The following is a 22,165-nucleotide window of genomic DNA, read 5'->3' as shown; positions in this document are numbered from 1 at the left end:
GCATACCAGTAATTCAGCTTTAGAGTTCACTGAACTTGTAGCCAATCAGACTATACTAATCTATCCAAAACCCATGAAAGGTGATTTTTTCTGGTGCCAAAGAAGTTTACATGGTGTTTTAAATTAGTTTTTAGCTACTGTCCCTCCAACAGATGCATACATGTTCTTACAAATGCTTCATATTGAACAGCTGTTATTGTAAGGTGAAATTCACCTTTAAGTGAAAGATTTGGAAGAAACTTCAACAGGTCTTTACCATGGCCTTAACAAATCCATTGATCCTAGAACAGACCCTCTGGAATGAGGTGCTTTTCACATGTCACTGCAATACATCTCCTTTCTGACATAGGACTCAAAAAAAGAGACCACAGTAAGGATTAAACACTTTGATTTCTTTTTGCTAGATCTAAATTATTACATACAAGTATCAGCACTCAAAGATAAATTAACTTTTAATGTAAATATTTTGTAAAACATTGAGAAATACCTCAGAATGACAAGGTGCTATAAAAGTTTAAGCTGTTCCACTACAGTAGCTAAAGGTTAAGACCCCAAAAGATTTCATCTTAAATCTATGTATTCGTTGAACTTGCATATGAATCAGCCATCAATTATGAAACAGATGCTACTTTTAGACCAGTACTATGGAATAGTGGAACCCTGAATTGATCTGAATAAAAATGAATCGATTTAAAAGAAATCTTAAAAATATGTTAGTCAACAATGATTAAAAACTAGTGAAGATTTAGTATTGTGTTATTTTAGAAATTTATGTCACAAATGGGTTGTGAGATTTTGGGTAGTTAGGCAATACATGAATTATCAGGCAGACCAATAGGACATACATTGGACAACATCATAAAGTCACACTATCTTATAATTGGGTTGGTTCACATCTTCTCCTAAAATAAATGTTACTTTTGAACAATCTTAGCATTCTGTAGGTATTTAGTCTTTTTTGAGGCACTCTTCCACACTGTTATTCAAAAGAAAGTCATGTTCATAAGACAAGCAATTTCTGTCTCCTCAGTGAGATAGATGCATGCAACTGTGTACTTCGCACAATGCAAAATAAGTTTTCATAGCTAGTGGCATTAATTTTGTAATAATTTGCATTCTGTTGTTTTCTTACATATTGGTCACAGAAAATAGAATGTAGATTATACTCTAACACCTCACTTACAGGTGATATGTATAATCTATTAAAACACTAAAACACTTGAAATAAAAGACTTTTCAGAAGGAGAAAAGACATTGTGGGTTTAAAAGGACAACCTAAAACCTGTGGTATAAGAGGAAGCCTTATATACCACCATCTTGTAGCTATATAAACACAGGAAAAATAAAGATGACTAGTACTACATTACTGGGTAATTATCCATCTAAATGTCAGCTATGATCACGTGATCAGTCTTTTAATAGGCAAAAAGAATGTTCCCCTATGTCCATACTTATCATCAGTATGGAAATACAGTACATGTTCACCTTTCCCATTGACATCCTAATACACAGGCATTTTAATACAAGACATTTTGCCCCCCTTTTTTCTTTCACCTAAGAGATACAGTATATAATGCAAATGCACAGATGCTGAAAAAGTTTTAAAACTTGTAGTAGATTTAAACGTTTGTGTATTATCATGTGTTGTGTCACCAAAAACGCATCGACTAAAACTAAAGGAAAGAGGTCATTAAAGCAGGTAATTACAAACATGTCGGGGTGTTGAAGAGAACATATCTGAAGAGCCATAGCATTTCTAACTCTGTATCTGACTGCTATCATTATATACATTTTGAAAAGCTTTTTGTAAAGGTGTTAAAGTGCAAGTGGATATCCAGCCAGGCTGAGGTATAGTTTCATATCCTGAAGACAGCCACAAAATTAAGATCTGCATTTATACATTAAAAAGTTGAAGGTTTTTTTTCGGAACTGCTTTTGTACGTGGCAACACTAACAGAAAACTTATTGCTCTCAGTGCCTTAGACTGTAGTCAACAGGGACATGTTCTAATCTGATTCTTCCCTTAGGATATAGGCAATCTTAATTCAGTGATCATCAGCAGCTAGGTATTACACACCGTCACTTTTCTTGAATCTGAATACTCATTGCTCCATTCTGGGTGAGAATGTAGGATCCCATATCATGACAAAATAATTAACTGAAGTATGATATGAGCTGACCTTTCCATGACATGACAGAGGCCAGTACAGGCATACCAATAGATTGCACCAACAACAGTCATATCTCTGATCTGTCGGAGAACACCTATTGGCAGCTCTTCTCCTTGAAAGGTTTCTTTGTACAGGATGAAGAGATTCATATTTATCATGAGGGAAAAAAAAAGATACTTAAGGTCTTCATTTCATCCAGGAACTCCCATCAAATCCTGAGACTGGTGTAGGAGTTAATATATGCAAACACAAAATTACCTTCTTAGTGATGCAAACAGAGACTGCCATAGAAATCTGACCTGGGAATACTTTGAAAATACCTTTCTCTTTGTAGAAAAATAGAGTAGATAAATTTACGTCAAACTTATGTCAAAGACGTAAGTTCCCTAACAAACTAAGTCCGAATGCTGCTCACTGGAAGAGTTACTTTTCACAGTAAGAGGAAAGTTGAAAATGGTGGGGTTAGACTGTTATCTAACTTGGCTTAAACTCCACAGAGAAAATTCAACACATAACCAGGGATATTTGTGGGAATACTTAAGACAATTCTTTAAGCAACTTTGTTGAAGAGGAAAATAACCCCAAAATAAAACTATTTATAGCCTTTTAAGAATGCAGGTTCAATACTTTAAAGGGCTGGTTAAATGTCACTACAGATTTCTGGATGTGAAGTAAGTGGGAGTATGGAGATACCCACCGTGACAAATAATCATCATCTTAGGAATCAAGAAGAAGCCATGAGTTTTGAGAGGTAGAACTGCTCACAAGACAGGGTTGGCACTGTGGCAAAGATCCTTACTTTCTGGTAGACAGAGGCTTACTCCTTCCATCCCAAACCAGGAAGCACATAAACCAGGCCTTTCATTGCAACACCTCAACATAGCTCTCAAGAGGCCGCAAAATTAAACATGCATCAACTGCTTATATATCAAATTCTGTGCAGGCAAGGGTGTTCTAAAATTCAGGTCCTTTCAATATACCAGGTTTGCACAACTAGTTGAGATATGCTATCATTCACTGAAAGAATAGGGTAAAATTAGTATAATTCTTCCTCCAAAGGCTTCTTGGAAGGTCAATGTTTGAAACAGTCATTTTTGTACTAGTTCCAGGGGCAAATGCCCAGTTTGAAAGCACAGCACTGGTGGAGAACGGCAGCTATTCTGGGTAGAACTGGAATCAGCAGAGACTTGGTAGCAAAGTTGTGAATATTCCCACTGGCAGCAAGTGTTCATGAAAAACCTGACTATGCTAAAACTGTGACAAACAGGTAATGAAGACACAAAGCCAGGTTATAATGAAGACAGGCAGCATGATAAAGAATTAGGATATAGCTGCTTCTGTTTAGTTTCCTAGCATGACTACTAGTTAAGAAAAAACAAAACAAAACTTCCACACACAGGCCTGTCACTATGCATAGCTATAGTGCCAACAAAACACCCAATAGGTCCATGCTTCCTCAGGTACTCCGCTATTTTTAATAAGGAAAAGGGATGTAATGCTCACAGATTATAGTATTTTCAGCTTGAAAGCTTCCAATAATTTTCATTTTTTGGTCAGCCAGCTTTGACAGAATCTCAAAATTTCTTGATCCCATTCCTTTAAAAATACATAAAATCCCTTTTTTTCCTGGGGGAAAAATTCACTTTTGCAGACCCATCATGAGAGCATATGGTACAACAGCTAGTGCAAAAATCTGCAGACATCTAGATAAATTTCAAATAGTGGCTATTCTATCCTGCTCAGAATATTTCTACTCATCGTAATTCATGAATGTTAGTGAGGCCTCAATTACTGCACATAAATTCCAAAATATATGGGGCATAAAAAGCTCTTTAACCCAACAAAAAGGCATAACAAGAACTGATGGCTGAAAATTAAAGCCAGACAACTTCAAAATCAGACAGAATTCTTTTTTTTAATAGCAAAGGTAATTGAACAAGGAACTTGCTAACAGGGGAAGTGATGGATACTTGTTATTATTTTTTAAATAATTTGAAGTCTTCAAATGAAGACTTAACCATCTTCTAGGAATAGTACTGCAAGGAAATAAAAGCTTTTGGGCTCTGTGTGGGAAAGATGGCAAGAAAGTCGCTTTGTATTTTTTTTAAATATAAAAAGCCACACCAGGTGACCTAATGGTTCCTTAACACTTAAAAAGATCACAACCTATATAGCTGTAAAAGCAGGTTAGTCTACTGAAAATACACTTTTTTGAGCAGTCATAGTTTGCGTCAAAAACTGTGACTGTGTAACTAAGTGGACATACATCCTAAAGTGAATTGGAAATAATATAATTATAAAAAGGCATGTTTTCTGAGACCTAATGAGATTCAGTGTTATGTTAAATTAATTAAAAATTGCCTTGAAATGCCTTACTAAAAAAAATAGTAAAAAATTACGTGAAAAATGCAGAGCAAAAGCAGAAGAGTTAAACTAACTGAACTTGCCTTTTAGCTTTGATTTGATAAAATCTATGTGACTCAGTATTCATACAAAAAGGTTCAGAGCTGAGAAATGCCATCTGTACATACGTGTGCATACATGCGAGCATTTACCACTGGAAACCTGGAAGTCCATAAACCCTGTCTTGCACTGCAAATATCAACATAGTTCTCAAAAGGCCACAAAATTAAACATGCATCAACTGTACACACCCATTCTTTCCAGCTCTACTGATCAAGAGAGTCCAGACCTCAGCTGTGTATTATAAACAATGGATTGCACTGCCTTGCAAGAGTAAACAAGGACTTCCTTACAATAATCTGAAGTAGCACGCAGCAACCTCAGAACACCTCCCCATATAATCCGAAGAACAAAGTCACTATCAGTAGCATGTACCAGTTCTGCCAGTGAAAGCTGGGACTTAGAAAGCAAGCAAACAAACACACGGTTGGAGGCCTGTAACTAGTGGTGTTCCCCAGGGGTCTGTACTGGGTCCAGTTCTGATCAACGTATTCACCAGTGACCTGGATGAAGGGATAGAGTGTACCCTTACCAAGTTCGCTGATGATACCAAGCTGGGAGGAGCGGCTGATACACCAGAAGGCTGTGCTGCCATCCAGCGAGACCTGAACAGGCTGGAGAGCTGGGCCGAGGGGAACCTCATGGAATTCAACAAGAGCAAGTGCAAGGTCCTGCACCTGGGGAGGAACAACCCCATGCACCAGTACAGGCTGGGGGCTGACACGCTGGAAAGTGCCTCTGTTGAGAAGGTCCCAGGAGTGCTGCTGGACAACAAGTTGACCCTGAGCCAGCCATGTGCCCTTGTGGCCAAGAAGGCCAACAGTATCCTGGGGTGCATGAAAAGGAGTGTGGCCAGCAGGTCAAGGGAGGTTATCCTCCTCCTCTACTCTGTCCTAGTGAGACCACATTTGGAGTATTGTGTCTAGTTTTGGGGTCTCCAGTTTAAGAAGGACATGGAACTGCTTGAGCAAGTCCAGCAGAGAACTACCAAGATGATCAGGGGACTGGAGCATCTCCCTTATGAGGAAAGGCTGAGAGACCTGGGTTACTTCAGCCTGGAGAAGAGAAGACTATGGGGGGATCTCATCAATGCTTATAAATATCTAAAGGGTGGGTGTGAAGAGGATGGGACTGGACTCTCTTCAATAGTGCCCAAAGACAGGACAAGAGGCAATGGGCACAAGTTGGAACACAGGAAGTTCCACCTCAATATGAGAGAAAACTTCTTTCCTGTGAGGGTGACAGAGCAGTGGAACAGGCTGCCCAGGGAGGCTGTGGAGTTTCATTCCCTGGAGACATTCAAAACCTGCCTGGATGTGTTCCTGTGCCCCCTGCTCTAGGTGTGCCTGCTCAAGCAGGGGGCTTGGCCGAGGTGATCTCCAGAGGTCCCTTCCCATCCCTACCATTCTGTGATTCTGTGACATTGCTAGCATAAACATGTCTAACCAGTGGAATTAATGGAATTATTGATGAAAATGCCAGTACAGGATTTTTTTTTTTGCTGAGACAAAGTCAAACATGTTTAATATTGATCAACAGAAAGCAAAACTTGTTTCATAAAGTTGTTTCATAAACAACCCCAAGATATACACCAAAAAGATTCAAGCTTTAGAAATCAACATCAGCTTTTCCAAGATATTAACATACTTTAAGAGGAAAAGAAATCAAACATACCACATGAGACATAAGTTACTAAATCAAGCTAATAACCAGAAAAACGTTGCAGTATGAAAGACAGAATGTTCAACTAACCATTTGATGTGTGATTTCTGAGATTTTGTGCATTATGACTCATGGGAGATGAAAATGGACTCATTTGGCACGTTCCTGTTGTTGGTGAGTACGAGTTTAGATTTTTCTGTTTGGTCTTCAAAGGTGTTGCATCAGATGGCTAAAATGTAGCAAAAGACAAAGAATCTAGATGAATATTGGATAAAGATAAAGAAGTACCTATGCCCAACCAAAGCTACAAGAGTTGTAAATGTCCCTTCTGCAAACTAAATACATTCTGGCCTTTCTTATCAGTAGAGTTACATATTGTACCCCAAACCACACAAAGCCTCTCTGAATATTTAGTATCTGGTAATAGATTTTTCTAAGGAATTCCTAACTTTATGTACTCCCACATAGAAAGCCCATGTTGTATGTTGTGGTGGGTTGACCTTTGCTGGCTGCAGGTGCCCACCAAGCCTCTCTATCACTCCCCCTCCTCATTAACATTAGTTTTACTCAAAAAAATAAAAAGCCCTTCCAACAGCAGCCTCCCAGTTTTCATAAACACGTGGTTTCCAGACATGTGGGTATTCTGGCATGAACGCTTGGGGGTTCCTTTTTTTTGGTTGTTTATTTTTTTTTTATTTTCAAAAGCAGTTAAAAACTGGTATTATTTTTCCTATAGTACTGAGAATTTAAGACACATGAGCCATAAGCAAGTATTTTTAGATTTTAATTCTATCAAAAGATAGTTATTTCTAATAATTTTCTAAACAAGTGTTAATTAAAAAAAAAACCCATGCAAGTCCCTTAAATCCAAAATTTTGTCTGTGACTTAGGATTTCAATATGTCTATTGATATAAAAGGAGTTATTTAATCATGTCAAAGGAACTGTGCAGAGAAGTTTTCAGATGAACTAGTCTGCAGTTCTGAAATATTAACTGGGATTATCTGGGACATAATTCACAGTCTAGATTCGATGCTGAATTGCATCTCTGAGAAACTGGAATGTCACCGCACTACTAATATACAGAAGAAAAAAACCAAACCAAAACCACCGTTTGTTTGCACATAAAGGGCTTCAGCCCTAGCAACAACTTGATTCCAACTAAGTAGTCTAGCAGCTTTAAATAACACCATCAATACCTGTCAAAAATGAGACATACACAGAAACAGAACACAGGTAGCACTTAAAGGAGGCTCCACTGGCATCAGCAGCACCTTAATGTCATCTTGTGCTTTTAGAAACCACTGATCAAGTGGCTACAGGGTTTTTAGGCAACTGAAATTTAAATACTAGGCAATACACATACTACCAGACCTAGAGTACTTCACCGTTACATAACCAGCTGATCCAATAATTAAACAATAGACTGGAAGGTACACCGTGTAGCAAGCTGGAAAACAGCTTTCCCATTCTTGCCTACCTTGCATTTCAAGGAGATAAAGTCAGCAGGCATGTAAACTGCTGCTTCCAATCAGCACAGCTGATTTCACTGTATTAACATCAGCCATGCAAAGAACAAGACATTTTGGGCAAAATCACTTTTTCCAGTCCCCTTCAAAATTTTCTCAAGGGGTTAAAGAAGGGCTTTCTAAATGCAGTAAAACTGACTTTTTTTTTTTTACGGTTTAGTGATTATTTTTTTTTCTCTTGGACACATAGTATCATCAAAGCAAATCCCAAAGAAAACAGAATAAGAGATCCTTCATTTGTCAATTGGTTACAATCCTGGGACTTTGAGTTTGAGGAGAAAAATCACCTATATCTCTTTGCAAGTGTAGCAAGCAAAGGAATGACTCATCCACTTCCCAAACAACCAGCCTTTTCTACCAGCTGGAGCTTCATTCCATCTATAGAACTGCATAGCTACCATTTGTCTTCATGTCACTCATAACAGTCACTCAATTTCATACAGTATTTCTTCATTGGAAGCTTTACTGCATGTGATTATTCTGTAATCTCTTTAAGTTCCATTTATTATTGCATTTATTAATGCGAGAAAAAGTAAATGTGTAGGCATATTACACTGTTTCAATACCATGAATGAAATACAGGGTGAAGATCTGGGGTTTGTATTCATTAAAGAATGCACAGTACTTAAGCCAAGTTGAGGGGTGTGTGGGTGTGTGGAATCAGACAACTTGGTATTTGCACTTTGGTGAATGACATTTCAACTGCAATTTCAAATTAATAACTCATTTATTCCCTTTCCATACTTAATCATACGTTGTCTTGTTTTTCTGGAACAAGACCCTCTTGCTACTCCTTTTCAAACCAGATTAAACAAGGGCATACAAATCTTCAAGTCCAGTAAGGATTCCTCAGCCGGGGAATCTCCTGCATGTGCTGGGAATAGGGTCCACTGGGGACATGGTTGAGAGCAAAGGCAGCCTGAGTCCAGATCATGGTACAATCTGAGAAGGCCCAAACCTCACAGGTTTAAGGTTTCACAAATATCCCCTGGAAAAATTAACTACAGCAATTTTAGATTTCAAAAGGGGTGTACAGGTGGCAAAATCAGTATTTTTAAGGCCAATAATCAGGTTCACCAGGTAACGTGAGAAAGCCACAAGTCATATTAGGATGTAAGTCATATCAGATCACAAAGCTACATATACAAAGGTAACTTAAAGCCTCTACAATCCAGCAGGAAGCCAGGACCTGGGAAAAAGCTACATTTCTGTCCTTAATTTATTCAGTAATGGAAACACTAGATTTTAAATAATTAATCTTAAATTGTTGAAGTGTTACAAGGAAAATTCTTCTAAAATGTATACCTTTACAGAGGCAATAAATACAAAACTAGGAATATGAGTGGTACCTAGAAATACAGACGCTGACACTTTCACAGAATGATACAGGTTCAAGGAATAATTTCTGCAATCACATTTTAAAACAGAGTGACAGTACATTCAATTCTAATTCAGGTGAAGACAAAATACTGATTTATGCAGTGGCATTATACTTCCAGTGTTGCTTGCTATTCTACTTCTCATATATCTTACTGCACTTTTACGCAAAGCTGCAGTTTTCATGTTTTTCTTCTCCTACTCTGCCTTGAGTGGTTACCCTTAATTTAGAACTTAACAGTGTTAGTATTGGTCATCAGTAATATGACTTACACCATATTTCAAAAGATTTAATTTGCTGCCCATTCACCTAGCTTTCTTATAGCGCCTGGAAACTACTATGTCTCGTTTCGGTCACATCAGCTGTTTATATTCTTTTTGCAGTCTATCAGTACTCAAAGAATACATGATGGAAATCTTCAGTCTGTTTATCACTAATATTTTGCCACATTCAAACAGGTTGAAGAAATGTTTCAAACAATCTTAAAATATTAATTACAGTAAAGTATCAATGCCACTTTAGGCATTTAAATGTCATCAAACCTTTTTTGTAACAGGGAGAATCTCCGATCTGCTTACACTTTTAGGATGTTTTTCCTGCTTGAACAGCAGTTACCTCAGCCACCATATTTCTGGATATGAACTGAGACTCCTCTGAGCAGCTACCTGGAAAAAGTTACTGTAGTACTTAGAAGGGCAGTACTTATTTGGCAGTAAGAATTTCTCTTCCAGGAAGAGGAGTCTTAGTCCAGTTATGATACCACACTAACATTACAAGATATAAAAATACTCATTTCTGATCTGTTAGTTCAGGCTTGCTTTGGGTAGTCAGCAGGTAGAATGAGGTCCTCCTGAATAACAGGAAAGAAATTGTAGAAACAGCAATAGACGTGACAGAGCTAAAATGGATACTTTGCACAAACTGCATGTGTTTATTACCTTACATTCTTTCTTACCTCCTATAATGTTATTTAATTGTGGTACACTTTAAATCTTTGACATGCATCTGTTAGAGGCATTGTATGAACTAAAGAACATAGTGCAAACCTAAATTACTGAGATTCCAGTAAAAGTTTTTATCATTCAGATGGGCTTTTGTTATGCTTTTTGCTGCACAAGAACCTGAACGCAGGTAACCATCAAGTAACACTTTCTTTTTATCTTATGGGGAGGGGGCAGGGAGGGAATAGCTTTAAGGCATAAAAAGAATTCCATGTAATTTCAGCTGGACCACTCATCTACAAAAACGTTACTACAGCCCAAGAAACAGATGCAAAATTACAGTCACAGCTGCATTCTGAGCAGAACAAGTTGGGTAATGGTACACTAAGCTGCTAATTAAATTGCTAATGATTTTTTTTAGTGCCACTGCGGTATTTTGCCACCTTTGTTTAAATTAAAAAAAAAATCTCTAGAAATTTTTTAAAATAGCAAATTTATCTCTTGCTAAATACCAGTGAGACCTCCAAATATGTGCTGCGTATAAACGGATATCTTCAAAATGACACAGACCTGGAGATTTATTGGGGGCTCATTTGCTGACCAGCTATTTCTCTCTCTATACTTTTCCAAAATTTTCCTTCCTTTAAACACTGCCACCCTCATAAGCTCCTCTGTACTGATGTCTGCAGCAACACCCACTGTTGGTAGGAGCAGATAATAAACTGACATATGTCATGACATGCTGGTACTGGGAGTATAATATAGCTGCATTTACAAAAAATAATAGCAACAGTACAATTTTATTTTTATTGTGATAACTGTGGTGAAATTTATTGCAGTGTTAGTACTTTATTGTTTCATTATGCCAGATTAGCTGAGGGAGGTAATTATATCCTTGATATGAAAATGCCCTTAATGTTTTCATTTCAATTTTGCAGTTTATAATATGCAGCTTACAGCATTATCATAATTCCATATTGTTACATGTACAATTACATGGCAGAACATTTGCTTCCAGGATAATGGACCTAATTTCTAATAAATGATTTCACCAAGGATCTTAACTCATTCAGCTCTTGGGTAAATAGTGATGGCAATAAAAATATGCATATTTCTCCATTATTTTCAAGTGATTCATGCAGATGTACATTACTTAAAGCCAGGCAGTTCTGTGACAAATGGAATACAATACATTTTATACTAACGTTTTCAGCGGTAATTTTGTGCCTTGTTGAGATTTTTCTAGACAATACCCAATCTGTAACAATATAAATGCAGCTGTAATGAAATATCATGTTTATATCCGCATATATGTGTGCATATATATACATACACATACATATATATACATCCCAGATGATTCCATGCACCAAAAAATACTTACATTATATTTTTTAATAGTGTCCAACTTTAATGATCTCTTAGCTCTGCAAGAGAAAAATACGGACAAGTTTTATGGTCATCTAGACACAAAGATTTCTGGTAGTAACGTCTATGATTGGTAACTTTACATAAATTTTCCTTTCTCGTGTTTCACGTTTTTTTAATACTATGCAAGAAAACTAATGTCATCCAAAGCAAATACATCAACTCATTAAAATACTGCATACCAAAAACATTGCTTGTTTAGAAGGATAAAGTGTTTGCATAAGAAAATCCAATTCTCCATTTTATACCAGAGATAAAAATCAAGACACTGACATGAAATCACACTGTATATTTGTCTCTTTCTCAAAGACTATAAACAATGAAAAAATGCAAAAGCATTACCATTTACATACCTTCTGAGCAAGGATTGAAATTATTTTGCCATTAGTAGAAATAATGTATTAGGCATTTAAAACGCAGGTACAGCCAAGGTGAAAAAAGTAGTTCTTCCCATCATTTTAGCTCTTAACATGATTCAGTGCTACCAGACTATGACTTAACTAGGGAACAGATGCTCTATGTCTTTACAGGTCCCCAAACCATAAGAAACTATTTTCTAGTCTTCTTCACTATACTGATTCAGGAACATGCCAAGCTCTCTCTGCAAAATCTGCTCTGCTGAACTGGATGCCCAGCTGTTAATGGCAACACTAGAAGAGGAAAGCTGAATATTTATAATACTTTATATCGTACAGCTGTCTTCTAAAGAGCAGTCATCAAAATTTTATTGAATGCAGACTAAATGCTCAAAGGAAAGAAAGGTCAACATAAATTAAGACTATTTTTCCCAGAGACAACTGAAACTTTTAAAGCACATTGCTAAATCTTAACAATAGTTTAAAGCATTATATAAAACAATGAAGAAAAAAAAATTTTAGATCTTTATAGGAACAGTCCCCAAGAAACGTATATAAAATTAAACAAGATTTAGAAAACACATCATATTTCAAGAACTGAGTTCACAGTTTTTATCTTGGAAAAGAATGTTTTGACTTGTAAGGAATTAAGATGACGTCATTCCAAACATATCCTTCTAAAATTTATGTTACTATTCCAAAACTGTAAATTAAAGTATTGGAAGAATAGAATGAAAACACATATTTGAAATATAACTCAGGCAACAGTCCTATAGGAATACTCTTTTACAACTATCTCTATTACAAAAAGGGAAAGAGAAGTATTCTATCTTAAAAAAGCCAAGTAAACAGGTAACATTTAAATTAAAAAAGTGTGTATACTTCTTGCCAAAGGGCAGTCAAAGCTGTAACAGTTTGATGGAATTCTTTACAATGTATTCCTTTTTTAAATAGAAACCCATATTGCTTAAGGAATGCAGACTCCATTACATCTTCCACCCCAGTGGCAGCAGAGAAACATTATATTTATTAATACATCTACCCCAAAAGGATGCTCTAGGGGCCAATGCATTTGCATGTTATACTAAGGCATGTTATGATGGAAGTTTTTATGATGGGCTTCAAAAGAAGCTGGAAGCCAAAGTAAAGCAGAATCTGGACTCAACATAGCTGTAGGATGAAGACAAATGAGAAACTACATGAAAATCCCACTAAATTATAAACATTTAGAAAATTTCTTAGAGAGAAAGTTGTAGACTGGTCAAGACCATGTTCTTTAAAGTCTGACAAGTACTGTGCACAGCAATAGAAATGAAGACAGCCTAAATTTCTCCCTGTTGGCCTGCAAAACCCCTGCAAACACCTTGAGCTATGGTGGCAAAGAGGCAGCCTCATTCCAGGCAAACACTTCAACATTGGAAGGAGTTGCATGGGTACAGTTTTGGCTTCAGGAGGTCAACTTTGCCTCGCTTTTCCCAATCCATCCTACCCAGCAGCCTCATTTATTTGTGGGCTTGTTTTTAATGATTGTCTTTCTGCTGCCATAATGTGAGAAGGTAAATCTCAAAATAAGTTAAAATTTGTGCTCTTAGCCTACATAAAAGACCAAGTTGTCCCTGGCTAGGACAACTGAAACAAAATTAATCCAGACATCTAACATGAAGACCCAGTTGGCCAAAGTGTCTTCTCTCAGATCTTTCAAGAGACACGCGCACCTAGGTGCAAAATTCCTGACGTATCCTTGGAAACACTGTGGAGGAAGAGCACCAGATTTAGTTTGGTTTATCTTTTTTATATGGCTGGGAAAGCCTTGCTGTGGCTATGGATTAGAACCAAATGTCAGTGGGAACAAGAAAAGCCGACAGAAAGATAAGGCATATGTGATGACAGTACAGAGCAACTTATTTACCTGAGTTTCCTACCCTTGAAATGATTCAAAATTTCCTGACAAGGCTTAATTTATTTTCTTAACTATGCAGAGTATGATGGCACATGTTTATAGCTTGCTGTACAACCTGAAATGATTATTTTGCCCATAATATTTATCAGGTTAAAGAACTACATATTACTTCTATAGCATATTGTTTATTTATCATTCCAGGTGATATCGTCAGTTCCTTTCTAATACTGGGAGACCTTTGCTCACTTGAATGCTGCTTTGATGAAACCACTTATATGAAGAACTGCTTAACAGTGAAAGTCTAGATATGCATTTTAATTTTCTATAAAGAAATGGATTTTAAAAATATTTTTTTAATTCCACATACACTTACCTTTCCTTCACAATTAATTTATGAATTAATGCAAGGGTGACAGTCACATACAGATTTAATGCACAGAAAGGAACACAGAGAATCAGGTATTTTATTAAAAGTACCCCAGAGAGTATTGTAGTGCATTCTGAGGCCATTTCAGTCAGCTTCCTCTTAAGTTTCTGCTTTCACTGGGAGAAAAACATAAACACCTCTTTGCTATTTACATATTGCTTCATCTTCAAAACCTGCTGACAAAAATGTCTTATTAATTAGAAAAGCAGAAAGAATGCATGATCATTTTCTATGTTCAGTTAAACTCACTGTGCAACCAGTCAGAAACAGACTTAAATGCCAAAAAAATCAAAGCTTGTGTATTGATGTTTCCATTGTATTACTATTGTCTGGCGTGATTTTCAGCTTCCAGTGGTCATGAGAAAGACTGGCCGAAGTTGGAACCTATGTTAGCTCTGACATAAGTTATCTTTGAAATCTTGTAAGGACTGTAAACTGGGACAATATCCCAAGCCTATATACAGGCAGCATAAATCTTATGGCCTCGCCTTCCTGCTGTTGGAAGTTAATAAAATCCTACATATATTCTTTATTGTTCCTCAGAAGCCCCCAATTAGCAAAGGTACACAAGAACAGCATCAGGCTTACACGACTATTCCTTGGTAAGTTGCAAAGAACAGGAGAAATATGAACAGGATTTATTCCCATTGGAGACACTACAAAGAGACACAGCCTGATGGAAAACGGACACGGAATGCGTCACGCCCTTATCACCGCAGGCCTGCGATACCTTCCCACAGCAGCCTGCAGTGCAAAACCCTGGTGTCAAACTCGGCACAACCCACCTGTGACTCTTCCTCCCCCACCACACAGCCTCATAGCCCTTATCCATGGGGTGTGCAGAGATAAACAAACTCTCCTTTCTAAAGCTGGGGAAGCCGAAAACATACATGCAACATACAGAAAGTATTACCCATGCCAGTGGGCATCACACACCCAAACTCCGCCCGGATCAGGCTCTGCCCCAAAGAGCCTCCATCTTAAACGTTTCCCAGTCCCATGCAACAACTGGAAGACAGAGCTTGAAACAAAACCCGCCCTTCCCCACGCCATGGCGTGCTTCTCCCCGCTCCGGCATAACCCGCGGAGCACATTCTCCTCAGGGAACCAGCTCGCCGCCTCACCGTGAGCTCGCGGGCCGCCGGGGTGGAGCGCCCCGCCTCAGAGTGTCCCCCACGGGCCCTCGCTCCAGCGGCCGCCTGCTCCGCTCCACCCCGCCCCGCTCCAGCGGCCCCCAGCAGCCCTCGGGGCCGCCCCGCTGCTGAGAGGCGCGGCGGCCGGCGGGAGAGAGCGGAAAGCGGCGCCGCTCCTGCCCGATACCTACGACATTGCGATGCCTGCAGCCGCTCCCGCCGCCTGTTGCGGATCTCCCGCCGCCGCTGCCGTGCATCGGCCAAACGCCGCCGGCTGGAAACGGCGCTGAGAGGGCGGGCCGCGGCTCCGGCAGGGCGGGACGAGGGCGGCGGAGGCGGCGGGCCGGGGCTGGGAGTCCGCCAGGCCTGCGGGGCCCCGCTGCCCCCCGGGAAGGTTCGTGCGAGGCCGGTTCGGGCGGGAGGTGTCGGATGGCTAGCCCCGGCCCCTCAGGGCTGCTGGGGTCGCCGGGCAGGGCGGAGGGTCCTCGGCGTGCGGGCGGGAGGGTTCGTTCCCATCTGACGGGCTGGGGGAAGGGGATTGCAAAGCCTTTTGCGCGGGGGTAGGTAGTGAATTTTGCCCAAGAAGACCCCTGCGCCCAGCGGGGTGGGAGGTAGGTAGATTCATGTGGTAAGAGTTTCGTCTCCTCAGGTGAGCGAGGCCTGGGCGCTTGGGCTGAGCAGCTGGAGAAGCAGCGGTGCGAAGCTTCCCTGGCCTGGCGGTGTGGGCTGGCTGTGGGCGGAGGTGACCCTGGCCGTCGGGCCCGCCGCGGGAAAGGCCAGTATTGCCAAGAGGGGTGTGACTGAATTCCTGGTTGGAAGACGGTTTTTATTTGTTAGAATCATAGCAACTGAAATGGAAAGTAATAGTTAGACTGTGTCGTCCTCCCACTTCAGCTGAGGCTGGATTGCTTCCCTCCGTTCATTTTGTCTAAAGCATCATTTGTCCAGTAAAGATTTAACAACCCAAGTCCGGGCTGCTGGCAGTGCTGTTGCTAAGCTATTGCCCTCTGGATTTCGGAGCAATGTATTGGCAGCACTTCCTGACTGTGGCCCCTGTGGAAGAAATATCTCTGTAAGGGGCAGTCTAAGGAGTATAAACGAGAGTTCACATTTTATAAACTAGTTACTGGAAAATTAACATTTATTCTTCTTTTCCTCCTTGACTTTAACACACTTCCATTTTGTGTGTCTAACACTGGTGCTTAATTATAGTGACACCCGTTTGCAGTAACCAGACTGTATCACAGTGTCCCTATGGGGTCCTTCTAATGCCAGTGTAATGTTAAAGTGTCAGGCAGGCGGCCTGTGTATTATAAATAGGGTACTTCATCCATGATAAGCGATTATTATCTTTCTTTCCCAAGTGTAAAAGACCTGTATAACTCAACAAGGTGCAAGTGATTTAGGCCTCCTGAGTAAAAATCCAATGAGTCCTGAAGGGGACCCTGTGATGTTGTTGTCTTGTTGCTGAACTTGAGATATTCAATTTATTATACTGGAATATATTTTGTGAAGTCAACATTGGGTAAAATAATATGGGAGGCTGTTAGACCAACAGTACAACTTGATTTAGTGTCCCTCTGTGATGGCCTTCTAAAAACCTTAATCACCCTCGGTAAAAGGAAAAAAATGCTGTTAAAGTTTAGTGGCCATTGGCGAGCAAACAGTATTAGTTACTGCTTTGAATTGTTTTAATAATTTAGAAAAATGCATTTCATATTTTTTCCATTAATTTACAATTATCTGGTAGTCTTGTACTTAAAAGGCCTATGTTGTGCAAAGTTTCACACACATTCTTAGCTTCAGACATATTTATTACTATTAATTATATTTAGATAACTCTTAAAAGTAGAATTGTGTTCTTAACTTCACATACTTGAAGGCTTAAGGCCTAAAATTTTGACCAATTTTACTATTAGCCATATGTTTTATTGAGTTATAACTGTTAAAACAGAAAACAAAAGCCCATTCTGGTATGGGTTGGCACCAGAAAAAAGCATGTAATCAATTTAATAATTATTATATCTCTTTTTTTAACACCAAATGTTATATGGTGTTTATGACATTACACAGTGCCTCTGCTGAAGCTGTGTAAAGCTACCCAGTTTTCCAGCTAAACCAGTCTTGGAAATACAGAAGTCAGGATTTCCTCCTTCACTTAAAAGTTGACAAATATGCAGTTCAATATAAACATGCTCACATGTAGTTTTCACTGGAGGGCAAAGGGGACACTTACTCTGCTGTTAACACCAAGAAATATAGTAGAGAATCTAACATGACGTGAGCCAGTTGTGATCATACAGCCACAGAGCACTCTCCAATGAGATAAGTGCTGCATCCATTCTTGATAATATTTACTTTGTTGTTTGGTGAAAAAGTCTTTTTAAATAATTCTGTGCCTTTCACATATGTGGCCATGTTTAAATTTGCATTTTTTTTTCCTGAAAACACTCCACCTTTGCTACTGCAGGTGAACTGTAGCAATGAGAGTGGCACTGGGAGCAAAACAGTACCATTTACCATTGTGACAAATCATGCTAGGCATAGACAGTGGTAGTAAAGTCAACAAGTGTGCTTCCGTACAAATTCTCTCATTGTTTCTGTCATTAGGAGAATTTAGCTAATGTGGTAAGAGTAGAAATTCTAGTGGAAATGTGTAGAAAGGACAAGTCTTAGTGGTTTATTTCTAAACATGGATAGCAATGGTTTTTATCCCAGATAAGCATAAAAACACATTTTCAAGTTTCAAATCATGTGACCATATAATCTTTGTAATATGAAATGTCTAAAATTAAAATAAAATACAATAAAATGAAACTTTTTGCTGCCAATAAAGAATAAATTGTGAATAATAAGTAGAGCTCTAGCTATTTTTGTTTGTGGATCTCATGGTGCTTACCTACAAGCGTAGATAAGAATTCCCATCCCAGATTTAGAGAATGGAAAAAATATGACCTAGATGTTAGGATAATTTGTGCTAGTCTGTGTTTCAGAGGACAAAGCAGAGGCATTATTAAACAGGCAAGACAGTAACAAATTCTAACCGTAATTGTATTCTTCACAGAATGGCCAGCAGTCCTGAGAATAACGCATCACTCTCCGTTCAGAAAGTCACACGCTCAGAAAGTTCCCAAGCAAAGAAGTCCCAGCATGCAGAAGAAGCGATCTTTTACATGAACTGCCGAGCAGCTTATCTAACTGTTTTAAAAAGCAGTTTAGAAAATATTAAATCAAAAGAACAACTCAGTTTAGGTAATGATTAGATGTTTTTCCCCATAACGGTTGTGTGTAATGATTACAGTGGGTAGTTTACAAACAGCAGTCAGCAGTTCAGTAGTGAGAGTATCCCAAGGCATAAATTCAATAACTGTGCTAAGGAATTTACAGTCGTTTTAGATAAGGTTCAGATTTCAAGTGTTGGCGTCTATCTTTAAAGGCATAGTCATTTTTTTCAAAGTTTATAGAAACTACCATTCCTCAAAATTTTTCATTTTCCTCAAATCCTTAATCTTCATTGCTAGGTGTTGGATGACTTGTGGAATTGGGAACAGTATACAGAGCTTTTAATGTGTAAACCACTAGTATGAATGGACAAAAGTCAGTACTAGCTGGCAGCTTACAGGGGACCTAAGTGAGTTGTTTAACACCACCAAATTTGATGGTAGCATTGTTGCTTACTTGACATGGGCCTAGTTGCTGCTTTTTAATTGTGACGTTTCTGCAAAAAGTTCTTTCCTATCCCTGAAACATAATTGAGTTGGTCTCAGTTCAGTTTATAGCATGCCGTGGCACAGAAAATCATGATAACTGGCATTAACGGGCACAGAGGTTTGCAGCCTCATAGGAGAGGTTGTTACTGGAGGCGTGGATTTGGTAATTTACCCCTAAAGATTGTCGCACAGATGAGTTCTAAGCCACTTTGAGTACTATGTGAAAATACTGCCTTTCCTCTACCAAAGCTATGTGATCAAATGGACTGTTTTAGACAACTGGTGTTTCCTAAGAATGCTTGCACTTATTTTATGTAAACTCCTTCTGAATTACAATATTACTATAGACTAAAATAAAAAGTGTTCATTTTCATCCATATTATAGTTGTGTATAAGTGGTATTGCTGTCAGCAATACAACAGGAAAAAAATATCTCTGCTTCAGCTGTACTAAATAAAGGTGTTAGTAGATGCTGAAAGCTGTGGATCTTCATAACATTTGTTTTGAAAACCTATGGATTTTCCAAGTTCTTTGCATGTAATTATTAGGAAAGTTACATAAATTCACCTGGAAAATAGGTAGGTAGTGCTGTGTACTGGGAATTGATTTCTTTATAAGGTATCTAGGAGACTGAGTAAGATAAGGAAGGAGTAAGATTAGACTGAATAATAACCTGTTGGAGTTGTGAACTAGGTTTCACTATCTCAGATAAAGTTTTTCATGCAAATATAATACCAACTTTGCTATCTCTTGGAGTTTTAGGATTGTGTTCTGTGTCTTACCTTGTTTGTTTGTTTGTTTTCTCAGAACATTTTTGTCCTTTTGTGGTTGTATGTAATAGCATGGGATTGTGTTAGTCATAAAAGTGTCTTTCAGTCCTGTTTTCTACCTGGAGTTTCATGATGTGAAAATCTTAGCTTGCTGTATTGGAAAAAATGTTTCCAGATCATAGGGATGACAAAGCAAGCATTGGAACATAAACCTTCAGTTAGATCAAGAGAACCAAAATGTATAATTAGAAAACTAATGATTTTATTTTGTGGGTTTTGGGGTATAGATCAGAATGTACTTGGGATTAGTTGTAGTATGGGTTGCTTTCTCAAATCCTCCTCATAGATCATGATGCTAGTAAAAGGTATGTGTATAACGACATGACAGTTGTTCGTAATTAAAAAAAAAAAGCAGTGGCTGAAGCAAAAACATGCTAAGCTATCAAATAATTTAGTTATATCAAAATTCTAGTGACTGTTTTGGTGTTTGGGGTTTTTTTGGCATATGTAAGCCATTTCTCACTAATAGCTGCATTGCTGGTGCCTAAAACATGTGAGGTCTCCAAGTGGAAACCACCATTATAAAAGGTGAACATACTTCTCTGTTGCATTGGTTGTGGCTTCTTTCCTTATACGATGAAATTCTACCCGTTAGCAAGCACATTCTTTCAGCATGTGACTTAGCGTTATCCAGGCTTTCTCAGCTGTAATAAGTACCTTTATAACATCCTAATGATAGTTTTGCATAATCTGGATTTTAAGATAGGAGTGGTGTGAACAAGTGTCATCTCTTTTATATAAGCTTTGGCTTTCATCTCTATCCATATGCCACTTTGCTACATAGCAAGTGTTTGGGCATTTTGGTTTCAAGGTCAACTCAGAAAGGGCAATTAGTTGCTTAGGCTCACAGTCTTTTCAGAGATATTTAAGAACTTTTAAAAGTTGTAAGCATTGAGAGTTATTATAGACTTATGTTACACCTTAAGTAAATTCTGGCATTTATCAAATGAATTGTGCCAGTGTTTAACCATCTCTTGCTACCTGATATTTGGCTAATATTCTGAACTGCGAAATAATCACCCAGAGACTGGCCCTGCAAAATTTTATTCGTACGAGTTGTACCTATTCACAGATAGTAGTTTCATTTCCTGGGGTGTAAAGTTACTTAAGGTGTTTAGCAGAATCAATCTGTAAAGAAGTATAAACAAAAGATGTGGTCTAATTGAACTTTCAAAAATACAGACTTGGGAGGCATGTAGGGTATGGGAAGTGCTGATCTCCCAGGATATATAAAAATAGAGAATTGTCATATATTTGAAGTAGACTGTGTTAAATGTAAGTGAATACTGTGCTATATTGACATTCCAGGGAACTCGGCTATCCACATAAACAAATACACAGAGTGACTGCCCTCCCTTGGCTGACCTTGACATTGAAATCCTTAAACAATTGCTATGTGCCCAAGCGCTGCATGGATAAAGATGTAAGCTTTGCTATATTCTCCTGACTCTGCTTGTAGAGGTGACAGGGCAGAAATCTTTATTTAGTCCTTGGCATTCAGTTGGAGATTAGCAACAAAGGTGTCTGGTTTTGTTTGTTTGTTTTTATGGTGACACAGTTGCCTACTGAGAATGGTAATGATGCTACCACCTCATTTCACAGATGCTACTGAACTGATCTCAGCCGGTATAGACTTAATTGGCTAAAAATCAAACTGCCAGCCTAGGTAAAGATGAAAGATCTTCTGCATTTCACTAAAAAAACTTGATTATATGGGACAATATAAAAGCATATCTCCAGTTTCAGATAGACTGTGTGTTAGAATTTAATTTCAGTTTAACATAATGCCGTCTCCACACTGAAAAATGATGAAAAGATGCTTTCAGTAAAGACTTTTAAGAGGCTAACTAGATCTGGCAAATTAATTATGAAGAATACCAGGTGTACATGGGACTGGTTTCATGTATGGTATTGGCTGTTGGCCTTTAGCAATGTATGTCTGTTGGTATCACATTTCCTTTATAGTTGAAATTCATGTTGCATAATTTGAATTGATAAGGTCAAATGTATAGTTGTGACATAAAGGATTGTTTAAGATAAATTCTACACTAGATCTCAGTTCTTTCCAAAGTAAATGGAAAGACTTCCATGGATCTGAGTAGAAATAGGATCTAATAATGTGCAAGCTTACAAATAATAGGTTCTTGATATTAAGGCAGGGGATACAGACACTGGGCTGAATTTTACACTTGTCACTCGAGATTTGTGTCAAGACAAGACACTTGAGACTGACTTTGA

The 22,165-nt window shown here is 38.4% G+C and overlaps 2 protein-coding genes across 4 annotated transcripts in view; one reads left to right on the top strand and one right to left on the bottom strand.

The window, feature by feature from the left end:
• Nucleotides 1–16,108, bottom strand: part of ITGB3BP (integrin subunit beta 3 binding protein) — a 36,235-nt gene extending 20,127 nt beyond the window's left edge. Inside the window, exons 1-3 of one of the 2 annotated variants that reach the window (XM_075097375.1) lie at nucleotides 15,579–16,108; nucleotides 11,528–11,570; nucleotides 6,387–6,525 (exon numbers count right to left, since the gene is read on the bottom strand). In XM_075097375.1, the coding sequence (XP_074953476.1) occupies nucleotides 6,387–6,525; nucleotides 11,528–11,570; nucleotides 15,579–15,583 (187 nt within the window). In that variant the 5' untranslated portion in view covers nucleotides 15,584–16,108. Of the gene's footprint in view, nucleotides 1–6,386; nucleotides 6,526–11,527; nucleotides 11,571–15,378 lie in introns of both variants that reach the window. The other variant, XM_075097374.1, reaches the window with a different exon arrangement.
• The window catches only part of EFCAB7 (EF-hand calcium binding domain 7), a 30,493-nt gene continuing 24,011 nt past the window's right edge, over nucleotides 15,684–22,165 (top strand). The window contains exons 1-2 of one of the 2 annotated variants that reach the window (XM_075097371.1): nucleotides 15,684–15,781; nucleotides 18,452–18,639. In XM_075097371.1, the coding sequence (XP_074953472.1) occupies nucleotides 18,453–18,639 (187 nt within the window). In that variant the 5' untranslated portion in view covers nucleotides 15,684–15,781; nucleotide 18,452. Of the gene's footprint in view, nucleotides 15,782–16,048; nucleotides 16,163–18,451; nucleotides 18,640–22,165 lie in introns of those variants that run through there. The other variant, XM_075097370.1, reaches the window with a different exon arrangement.

Source organism: Phalacrocorax aristotelis, chromosome 6 (genome assembly GCF_949628215.1).
Source record: "Phalacrocorax aristotelis chromosome 6, bGulAri2.1, whole genome shotgun sequence".
Lineage (NCBI taxonomy): Eukaryota > Metazoa > Chordata > Aves > Suliformes > Phalacrocoracidae > Phalacrocorax > Phalacrocorax aristotelis.
This window is presented reverse-complemented; position numbering and strand designations above follow the sequence as displayed.